Consider the following 12,198-nt stretch of genomic DNA (forward strand, 5'->3'; position numbering starts at 1 on the left):
CAGCCTGGACCATTGCATAACAAACCCAAGACCAGTGTATGATCATCTGAAGCCAGGCTGAAACTTTGCAAACTCAAATCCAGAGAAGACCAGAACCAGGATGACTTGTCATAACATGTATTTCAACACTCTGAAAGCCCACAGCCATTTATTTTTCCATTGCTTAACCGTGAGCTAGTTTGGTTATCTGGTGTTTCACAGAAGCCAGCATACATACACTAAGAAAATTATTCTAATAAAACAATTTATGAGGCAAAAAGCAAGCAGTTCACCGTTTTACTCGCAGTTGGGTGGTACAGCACATGCAACTTTCCATGCTACACATTCTCCTTTCAGTGCTCAGAAAATAGCTTTATTAGTATCAGTTCTAACTGGTGGCTCTAGCACTTGTTTCACCAGTGTGCTCACCCTCCCCTTTCCCTGCTTGAAACATACAGAAAGGTAATGGACTTAAATAGGCAGGAGATGGGTCGAAACACAGATAAACCCTGGGAAACGCTGCCCTGAATTTCAGAGCTACACCCATATAGATGCAGAGCTGCAATGAATTCAGTGGTATACTGCCAATCACATGGAAGTGCTAATATATGCCAAAAATCTTCAATGCACAACTCCTAAACTGGTATAATAGGGGGAAATGCCGTGGCAGGTGGTGTTATAGAATCGTCATAGAAAGAGGGAGAGAGGTTTGCTAATACAATACGCCTGTCCTTCGTGCTGACAGGTGACAAGGGGTCAAGCTGCTAATGAAGGTCTGCTCCGTTGTGGCTGGAGGCTCAGAAGGTGGCTGCTTGAAAACCTCTTTCTTCCTCCAAGATGGTATATGGACTGCTGCGTTTCAGGTTACTGCATGCACACATTCTTCCAAATCCTCTGTGTCACTCTCAAAGCACTGGACAAAAATGAGAAGAAATGCCCCAAAAAAACCAGCCTTTTGATTATTCATGAAACATCTTAGTAAATGGAAAATTGTGCCTCCAAGTCAAACTGAGGAGTGGATCAAAAGCAGGGTACCACAGCATAAGCTCATTCTCCAACACCCTCCTTTCAGCTACCCTCTGCAAGACGTACAGTTGTCAAAATTAATTTAGAATATGCAAGACTGGCTGTTTGTCTCCCTGCTTACACCGGCCTTTCAGGCATGTACACACTGCAGCACTGCGATAGCTCTGCTCCTGTTCTGCAGTGCCATGTTACCCACGACCTGCCAAACTGCATCTCCCTCGTGGTGCTACACGTGCGTGTGGGAGTAGAAACCGGCGGGGACGCAGAGCCCCGCAGGCAGACGAGCCCAGGTCATGTCCCCCCATCAGCTCCTGCCCCATCTCACCGTGGGGTGCACACATTGGACAACGGCGAGGCCCAAATACAGCGTCCTCGACGATAGGCAGGTTTTCAGTGTGCATCGCCAGAAAGCGCTTCCATTTGACTGTATGCTGGCAAATGTGGTTTGGTTTGTCTCCATTTTCCCAGCCTGATATTCTACTGCCTACTGTGGGGGCAGAGGGAAGGCCATAAGGAGGGCAGCTGCAAAAATCTGCATGTTCCCCTCTGAAGTTAGTGCATGCTAAATATACTTTGAGAGAGTGTTATTCCAAAATAGTAAATTAAAAGGCCTAAATAAGAAATTCCAAACAAAAGAAAAACCTTCCAATGGGAACGAATAAGTAAATAGAAAATTACTGGGCACAAAATGGAAAATAAGACAATTGTATGGGTTATTTCTTTACTATGCAAGTAGGAAGTCGAACAAATTGGAAAAAAAAAAACAAACTTCAACACCAAAAGATGTATCTAGTTTTAAAATATTTGCCTGCCGCAATTGTTGCCATTTATTTAAAAAAACCCCAACAAACCAGTGAACAAAATATTGTGACACAGAAAGAGAACACTTCTGCCCAGACAAAACAACCAAATCAACCTCAGTACCACCCAATACTTAAACAAAAAACCCCAACCAGGTCCCTGCCCAAAATTCAAAAATCACTCCCAAACCCAGGTTTTTGGCTTTGCCTGCTTAAAATGAAGTAGCCAACCCACATGCCTTCTTGCAAGTTTTCCCTCTAGTCAGTGGAAATGGTTTTAAATGTTGTGTTCCAGTTGGGACTCTTTCCATATATTTTCATATATGGACATCTTGTGTACGTTCTCTTTCACAGGAGGGAGGGTTCATATAATCTAGAACAGCTTCTATCACTTTAATGTTTATTCTCAGAATACTGCTATTTATGACACCGTTTGTGAAAGTTGTGTGATTCAGTTATCAGCATAACTGAATTAATTTTCTTAAGGTCAATTGTCTTCTGCGAATATGAGGGTTTGAATAATATTGAAAGGGAGCTGGCAGGGGAATTTTCAGCATTTTGGGTTTTGTACATCCTCAGAATTCAGCGCTATGACAATTTTGATTTTATGATTTTTTTTAATCTCAATGTGCGTATCTGGCAATCAATGGGAACCAAATTTCATTAGAGTATTTTTGCTGTCCTAGCAATTCATATCTCAGTAGTTTTACAGTGGGTAGAAATAAACCTTTACCGACATTTCTCCTACATTGTTAATTCCCACCGTCCTTTCTTCAAAAAAAGACCTTCCAGAACTTGAAGACAGGTTTGTAAATGTATTTTTATTATGTCGCAACAATCAAAATATATATGTACTACTGATTTTTCCCCCAAATATTAAATGAAAATGTAATACATTTTTGCCCACATTGTGTTCTTGAATACTTTGGAATCTGTAAAGACCCTGGCATAAAGAAATCGAAGAAACTGAAGCAACTGCACAATTAGAGACTGAAAGGTGTTATAGTGCTGCACTTACATTGCAAATGAAGTCAGATGTCTCTGTTCCATCAAATATAGCCTCAATAGTCTCCGTTTTGTGAGTATTAGAAACAATAAACAAATATACACAGAAAGCATCACAAACAGTAAATCAGTTATTTAAATACAACTGTATCCAACATAGCAGCTAAACACTGGACAATGTTTGAGGTCATCAGCACATCCACGTGCTCTTCTAAATGACGTTTGGGGTCCTGAAATACAAAGGATGCCATGAGAGAAATGACTGAAAGACATCTCTGAAGGACTTCATTTACTTCAGGTCTATTTAAGATGACTGCGAGTTAAGGAACACAGGCCAGTAAAGCTCCTAAATGTTCCATTCAAACAAGACCTAGCAAATAACTGAATTTCCATGAGTAAGGTTTTATTAGTCCATAGTAAGTTGAGAATAGGTTTAGGAAGTAAATTCCTACCCAGCATCTGAAGAGTAACCATGACAGCTGTGATTTTTTAGGATGACACACAATATGTAGAATTTACTATACATCTCACTAAGGCCAATATTTTAATCTTAGTTCTGGAACATTGCAATTTGTTTTGAGATCATTGTACAAATGTGTGTTCTAATCCTGTAAGACTCTAGCATGATCTAACACAGTCTTTGAATAGTTGACTGCAAGTAAGTGAGCATATTTATACTCATAAAAATTATTAAAAAAAAAAGCACTATGCTATGTTCAAATGTTCTTAAAAACTGAATGTTAAGCCTGAGCAGTGTTATGAAAATATACATCCCCACACACTATTACTCAATTGATGTGGGCATTTGTGGGCATCTGCATAGAACAATGAGATTATTTCTGGTCAAAAACTATGCTCATGCACTTCTTCAGTTTTGGAATTGAGATTAAGAAATTAATCTCCAAATACTGCAAAATTATCAGGCGCATTAAACCCCACATCTTTAAACTTTATTGAATTATTACTGTAGCATTCTTGTGTGTATAAAAATTAAAATATGGAAGACAATCGTTGGAATTTGAAGTTTTAAAAAAAGAATTATTGTCAAAATCTAAGGAACCCATTTAAATTCACATAAAAGTGCACTAGAAAAATCTGTGTAAGCTGTCCTTCCTAAATAACTTGTTTTCAAAGATCATACAGTTCTTCAATATTCTCTATGTTCCTAGCAAATTATGCAGCCTAATAACATAGTATCTCTATTGTGAGCTGCTGTCTGTTTGCAAAGCTTTTTATACAAGTTGCATAAAAAACCCAAATGGAATTACTTAACTGAACTATTTTGTAATCTAAAGACTTAATAATTTTATCAGGAAAAACAAAATTATTTTTAAAGAACCATATGAAATTTTTTATTTCACCTCTGCATAATGATTTAAAGTGGAGCTCAACTTCTGTTTGAGGTGACATCATAACCCTTAAAATACAATCCCTCTTAAATGTTTTATTTTATACATATATTTATGTATGTGTAGGTGGGCATAAACTCCATTGTTCTGAATGATACAGAAATACACAAGTGACTGCATAATAGTGCAGATGTGTTATGACATTGCTGCTAGAAGCTGACACATAAGAGCAATCCAGAATCCTTTAAATTCTTCTACTGCTACTAGCAATACAATAAATACTGGTTCTTTAAGGACACATTGCATATTTTTAAAGCTATTTCTTGTTTCCATTGCCCTTCTGGAATTTGAACACCTCTTACAAACTTGTTTTGCTCTGTTCTTGCCCACCAAAGCACATTTCCTCAACCTTTATGTTCAAAACAAATGGAGAAATAGTTTTCTGTCAAGTTTTCTACAAGGACATTATATCCCAAACATTGCAAAAGGATAGAATGAATTGAGTGGGTGTTTTCAGTTCCAGCTATGGCCTTAAATGTTTTTCCTTCAATAGCAATACAAAGAAATGCAGCTTACTTGCATACACGCGTATTGGAGCTAAACACTGACAGCGCGTCCATGAACTAAAGATAGTGATGAGCTGGCTCTTTAGCCATCAGAACGCATAAACAACACTTACTATTTTTTAAGTTTCCACACCTTTGGCCTCTCTGAGAGAGACTTGGATATCTTTATGCCTCTTCTTGGAAAGAAGGGGGGGGGGGGGGGGGGGGCAAAAAGAAAAACTATCAAATTTCAACACTGCTCCTCAGCATGTAATACAAGCACATGTAGAACATAACTTGCAGATATTCTGACAATATTCTGTCAAAAGCCTTGTTCCTTATACAACAGTCTTCGACAAAAAGAAATTATTTGGAGCATTGCGAATATCTTGCACATAGAACTAAAATCACCTACGCACATGTAAAAAAATTAATATTTAGAATGAACGAAGCATATCATTCCACCTCACTCTAATTCATCACACCTCACCTGCTTGCCAACATTTTTTATTGCCAGCTGTTCAGGTGTCATCTTATCTTCTTCTTCAACAGCCTGTGAAAGAAACACAGAAAAGGTCAGTGTTTCAGATTTCATTTACTTTTTCCCCAAGCCACAAGATTCTCAAAATATAGTTCTCTTAAAAAAAAAAAAAAAAAAAAAAGGAAAAAAGAAAAAAGAAGAAGGAAAAAAAAAGGAAAAAGAAAAAAAAAATCAAACGACAACACATTTCAGAAAGTCAAAAGGAAAGGTACTTCAGCTTTTCAGCAGACGTGGTTTTAATTACTAAGTGTTAGTGCAAAAGATCAAGGCAAATACTCATGAATGGTTTTATTGTCAGATATTCACAAACCTGTTTTTAAGCTAAAATCTTAAATGAGCAGTATCAATAGTTAAAGATAGTTGAAGATAAACTAGAAAAGCAGAACCCAAATAACATTATCTACATTGTTTCACCTGCTGGAGATTTGATCTCAATAAATCCTTATACTGTTTAAAGTCACTTATTTTAATAAATTTTTATAATGTTCTATTGCCTTCAAACACAGTGTCTTTATAAAGTAAATCCAATAACTTATCTAGTAAATGTAATATTGAATTTTGGTTTTTAGAACCTTTAGGAAACTAAAAAAAAAAAGCACAGACTTACTACTCAGACTGTTTGGTGAGACCTAGTATTTATTAAAAATATTTCTAAATGTAAGTGCCAGTATTAAAACAGTACAGATAACTCTGATTCCTCTTTCTTACAACACCAATAATAATTTTGTTGTCTAACAAGAACTTTGAATTGAGCTCTAGAATGTGTTCTAAATACTTAGTATCTACGTACTGAAATGATACAGATAAATAACCTTTATTCTGCTATACTGGTCAAGTAGTCCTTGACTGAGGGAATGAAGAATACAACCAACCGTTTATTTTGATCTACAGTGATCTCGTATTCTCTTCACTAAGTAAAAATACAAAACTGATGTAATGACTTACATTTCAAAGCAAAACATGTAATTAAATGTTTTGCTAGTTCAGGGCAAAAAGTCTCAGATGGCAAAGGCTGAAGAGCTAATAGGCAATTTCACATAGAAACTATACATAGTTGCTTAATAAGAAACACAGTCTCTACAAGGCCATTAAAGCCATGCTTGTGCCTAAATTAACCAAATCCCAAGAAACTCTTTGCTGAAAACAGATTATAAAAATCAAAACCCTATCAAGGTCCAAGAGAGTTCCTGCCACAATTGTTTTATTCTTATAGTCTAGTCCTCTCACAAGTCATTTTGAACAAAGCTTGTGATAATCAACTCCTTACTTCTGAAATTAAGTAATGAATTTCTTCACTTCATAAACACAGCTACAGTTATATTTTCATTATGGGATATGAATACCTTGTTATAATTCTTAGCTAATTCTAACATCTCCTTCACTACTGTTTCATTGAGTTTGCAATGTTCACTGTAGTCCTGAAGTGTCAAACCTTCCATCCAACTCTTCTTATGCAAATTTAGCAACATCTGCAAAACAAAACCTCTTTAGAGCATTCATTGTAAAATACATTCATAATACTATGAACATCTTGGACAGAGGAACAATTCATAATAGTAGGAATAATAAACATCATTCATCTTACAATGTTTAAACACAGGAAATACAGTTATTAACTATTCTGCTAAAGCAGACGATAGATTTTGCAGTAAGTTTTTAAAGATCAAACTTCTTGAACCCTAAATATGAAAATGAGGCATGGAAACCAGGGCCACATTATCTTGGACAGGAATACTCAGGTTGTTCTTCTGGGTTGGTTTTTTTTTTTTTTCTTTTTTTTTTTTCTTTTTTTTTTTTTCTGAAGTTGAGAATGCACAATTGCATTGTAGGAGAGCTAACAGAAAGGTTTTAGCTGCCAAGTAAGGAATGCTTGAAGCTGCTGGCCTCTGACAACGTTAGAAAATATTTTAATGCTTGGATTAAATGCATTAAGTAGTTATTTAGGCTTCACTGATTGTCCTGAACTATATGCAAGCAGCTGCCACAGTTGTGATGAAGTGAACTTCAAAAGCAACCAAAGCATGACTTGCATGTGTTTGTCCTCATACAAAGTAAACAGCCCTAAAAACAACATGATAAAGTGATGCAGAGTTTTGATGGTGATAAATGTGGGGACTATCAGAAATATCTGAAATGTTTTACTTGACACTCTGATGTTATTCTTTAAAGAGTGAAGGAATAGCTACAAAGGCAATTTCCTGATTTTCATTAATAGAGAAAGCATATTTTGTGGCTCTTCTGCACACTTGAGGACTGTAGGGAGGACCCTTTCAGCAAACAGTTTCAGCTTTCCTTCAATCTGCAAACATTTACTATAGACATCTTTGAGAGCCCATAAACCCTGTAATTGCTACCACCTGAATAAAAGTGCCTGTTACATCCTATGCACAGTTCCCAAAGAAACCTGGCTTTGGAACATATGAACCGAGTTGAAAGTTCGTGTCATAATTTGTATTAGCAAGATCTTAGTTACTGACAGAAGGAGTTGTAGGCAAACTGCATATGGACAGTTTAGCTAGGCTATCTGGGTTTTATAATTATGGTTTGGTGTGATGGGCTCCTCATCTAATACATGAAGCATGTACTCTTACTACAGATGGAGCTAACAGATCACCACTACCCTGAGGGGGTTTTGAGATATATATGAACCTGCCTTATGAAAGATGTGTGGAGATAGTTGCCGCCTCACACATTAAAGTTTCCCTAACTCGGTTAAGATTATTCTCCTACTTGCAAAGGTAATAACTTATATATGTAAAGCCATTAAAGAAAATACACAATTGGAACTTCAGAAAGACTGGATTGGCCACACTGTTGCATTTGAACAGAAACAGTAACCTCTGCAAGCTTCACTGGCGTTTCCTGAGAGAGCTAGTTTTGTTGAATCAGTTACTCTTTTCAGTAACTGTAAGGTCTTGCAATTCTGATACTGTCCATAAAAAGGGTTATGCATTTCACAAATTCTTTTAAACTTCCCGACTTGCATGGATACTCCTTCATTATTCAAAATTGGATTTTCTTCTTACTGCTAGCCCGCTAAAAGTCAAACTAAGAAAACTATTCTGACTATTTCATCATAAACTCCAACTCTGAGATCAGTTTATTGCCCTTAAAAGGCCATGAACATACACAGGCATAATCGAGGACAGAATCTGGCTTTTCAAGAATTAACTTCCATAGATAAGTAAACTTTTTTCTGTTTGCTTTCCTGCTTGACACTGTCAACCTAGATTTTACTTGTAACTGAGAACGTTTGATACAAAAGTAACTGACACTATTTGCTGTCAGTAACTGCACAGTATTTTTTCTGTAAACGCAGGGCATCACTACTTCCTGATGCCCGGTGAAATCTTAGGGAGCTCCATTCATACCAACTGGAAGCACCTTCTGTTGAAGTGATTATAGCCAATTAAAACCTGAGATTCCTTGGTTATAGTTTCATTTTGTAAAATATGGTCTTCTAGCTTCAGGAATTCCAGCCTGTGAAAACCTAAGGCAGCTAGTATGTCTTTCAGCTTGAAACTTTGCACAAGCCTGTTACGTGCAGAGAACAGCATGAGAACCTTCCACAAAACATGGGGACAAAAATGTTGTCACACTATTTATATGAAAGTTTAGAATGTGGTTTTGGAAGGTTTCATCATGAAGACTACACATGCGCTTTTGGAAGAGAAGACATCTACTCCAGCAGTTAAAACACCTACTGAAAAGCATCAGCAGCTGAAATCTGAATTTTGCCACAAATCTTAAATATATAGTATGCATAGTGTTCTTTGTCCTCTGAATAAAAGCTAAAACAATTACCTTCTGTTCTAGTTCATTCTTCCTGTAGTTGATGGTGATGGAATAGTAATGTCTGTTTAGTCCATGAATTAGCGCCTGTAAAATTCAGGGGAAAGTTTACACAAAAATTACCCACCACTGAAATGAAATATTAGAAGGAAAGTGTTAATTTAAATACAGCCATCTTCAAATATCACTTAAATAAAACCCACAAAGAAATAAATACAAAGAGACTATAAGTAGGTATTAAGTAAATATACCTGTTCCTATTTCTCTTTCAGTATTTGTTAACTGACAGTTATACTTTCTATTTCTAAACCACATATTTTTTCACACAGTAACAACTATCATAGGAAAAAGTGGTAACTGCCTGCAAACATTTGACCGATACATATGCACAAACATATTTCTCCCAAATCCTTCCTCTCTCAATAAATTTGGTTATCACTTCTATTAAAATAAGGCTCTTTCTTTCACAAACAAAGGAATGTTGGCTAGCTATTTACAACCACTGCCAATATTCCCAACTTCATTCTCTAAGGTACAATACAAAGTGTACCTGAAATGGTGATTAAACATGTCAGGTATTGGTTAGACTATGTGCATCAAATTAACCTTGCATATTAAAGCTAATTTTATTTTTGAACTTTCAATAAATAAAAAATAAAAAACAAAAAAAAAAAATTATGCCCTTTGCAAATTTGGCCTTAAACTCTTAAACTTGTACATCACAATCTGATTGATTGAGATTAGGTTAAGTGGCACCTACATGCGCATCTTCTATTTTGCTCATGTGCATTACATAATTTATTATTAACACGTATGACTTAAGGGTGAGTTGGATTAATATTTGGGGGATGTACCAGGTTAAGAAAATTCTATAATAAATCCTCATCACATTTAAAATTGTTTATTTTTCATATAAAATTTTGCACATGATGTATACATTTAGAAATGCGATATGATAAATCATACATCAAATATGCAGAATTAGTGATAAATATTGCTTATATTTAAATCATTGTACCTATTTATGTTTCAATATATTCTTTAGAGCTATACAGAATGAAAGTGTATTTGCATCTTATGCAGCTTTATATTTCAGCATTCCAAAATCATATGTATGAAAGCTGAAAATGTTCTCATACATACATTTTAAACAGATTTTTTTTTGCAGACACATATACAAAGATACAAAGCTACTTAAGGGTAACTTTAAGGGTTACATTTATGAGAACCAGCAGTTCCAGATTACCATTACTTGAGCCACTTACTGTAATTAAAATTGTAAAATACAGAGTTTATCATCAATAAAGTAATTTATGGTTGAAACTATTAGCAGTAAGTAGTTCCACTGCCATTTTCTTATCCCACTCAAAATGATTGTATACCAGGTTTTGCGGTTTGTGTTTAAATTCAGTTGTAGATATTTAGGGAGTTTTCTACAATTCCTAAAATTTGACAAACATCTTTGTCTTCCCCAACTATCCTCTCTCTTTCCTCTTGCCTTCTGAAACCACTCCTTAGAAGAGTGGACAAATGCAAAAGGTAAACAACTACTCCACTTCAAACCTGAAGAGTAGTTGTAGTTTAGCCACTGCAACAGGTTAAATGAAAGCCCACAAAACACTTTAAAGCAAAGCTTGTTCTTCATGTGTTTTTTTCAAATGAAAACCATCATTCCAACAAGCCTTTCGAATCACATGCATGAAGAGCAAGCAAAAAAAATGTTGATAAGGGAACACGAGAAAAGAAAAACCCACAAAAAAACCAAAACCAAACCAACCAAAAAAAAAAAAAAAAAAAAAAAAAAAAAAAAAAAGAGAGGCATGAAGTCAAACCATGTACTATTCTTATTCCTGAGATTTTAAGTAATGTCTTAAAATCCCTGCTTCTAGCCCAGCTAAAATCAATAGTAAGTTTGCTGCTGACCCTACCTGGATCAGAATTTTATTCATGACCTTAGAATAAAAGCAAAACAAAACTGTAAGAGCCCTTGCAGTTTTAAGAAAAGAGTATCATTTTAAACTATGATTTTTAAGCTTAACACTGCCAAATTACAAAAAACCCCACACAAACAAAAAATACCCACTCTAACAACAGAAACCTAAAGCTCCCATGGCCAAAATATAGTGACAGTGATCTTAAAATAATGAAGTTAAAACAATGCTACAGGGGTTTACAAGGCAGATCATTACACACAGTCCAGAAAAGCCCAGTTAGAAAAGCCCTGAAACATGCAAGCATGGGCTTGCCTATACCAAATCAAGAGTATTAGCTGCTTATTTCATACTCAATATAGTTTGCAGTTTTTACAGATTCAAAAATCAAAAGTAAAACACAACCACCTCCTGAAGCAGACACTCTTTAATTATCCAATTATTTTGGCTAGCGTTTTTATAAATAGTAAAAGGTTTCAATGCATCAGTAATAAAAACAATTGATCTTTTGTAAGACAGGGGTATGGTGATTTAGTAACTCTCAAAGGATAACTATTACAGCAGAAATTTAGCCCTCATTTCAGTTCTACTATGACTAGTGTAGGGTCTTTTTCTTAGATACTTATGTAAGAAATATTACTTTTATTGTTCAAGTAATGGATCAAAAGAGCAGCAATTGGGCTTCACGGTTTCAAGGACACATGCATTTTAGTATGGGAACAAAGTTTTCTGAAGAGAAAACAGGAAAAAAAAACCCCCACCAACATTGAGGCAGAAGAATGACACAGATAAAAGCATTAATCATTCCAGAGGATACCTATTACAGGACAGAAGCTATTTCTCAAAGTAAAGATTTCCTTTGTTGAAGACCAACATTTTTGCCTTACTAGTGAAAGTCAACTTCAGAAAACAAACTTTGAATATTTAAGTTTCACAAATGCTTGCAAAGAAATGCAAGACAGCCTACTCAAAAGAAACATTACAGTTGAAGCTCATCAAACATCCTATTTATCCAATGAATCTCCTACTCCACCGTTTTTTCAGCAAATTACTGCATTATGTTAAAATCAGACATTAATTATTTAAGACACAATACAAGGCTAAATCCAGATTACATATTAAGCAAGAACAAGTATAAGCATACAGTACAAAGACAAGATTACTAATGATGAGGGAACTTCTTCTGTAATTCGCTTCAGATCAATTTACCTTTAGGAAAGCAGAGACATT

General features: G+C 35.5%; 1 protein-coding gene across 1 annotated transcript in view; it reads right to left on the reverse strand.

The window, feature by feature from the left end:
* Positions 1-2,603: 2,603 nt before the first annotated feature.
* PSMD14 (proteasome 26S subunit, non-ATPase 14) overlaps positions 2,604-12,198 on the reverse strand; it is a 48,487-nt gene continuing 38,892 nt past the window's right edge. Inside the window, exons 9-12 of the mRNA XM_030488869.1 lie at positions 9,050-9,124; positions 6,589-6,714; positions 5,195-5,257; positions 2,604-3,040 (exon numbers count right to left, since the gene is read on the reverse strand). Of these exons, the coding sequence (XP_030344729.1) occupies positions 2,942-3,040; positions 5,195-5,257; positions 6,589-6,714; positions 9,050-9,124 (363 nt within the window). The 3' untranslated portion in view covers positions 2,604-2,941. The remainder of the gene's footprint in view (positions 3,041-5,194; positions 5,258-6,588; positions 6,715-9,049; positions 9,125-12,198) is intronic.

Source organism: Strigops habroptila, chromosome 5, assembly GCF_004027225.2.
Source record: "Strigops habroptila isolate Jane chromosome 5, bStrHab1.2.pri, whole genome shotgun sequence".
Lineage (NCBI taxonomy): Eukaryota > Metazoa > Chordata > Aves > Psittaciformes > Psittacidae > Strigops > Strigops habroptila.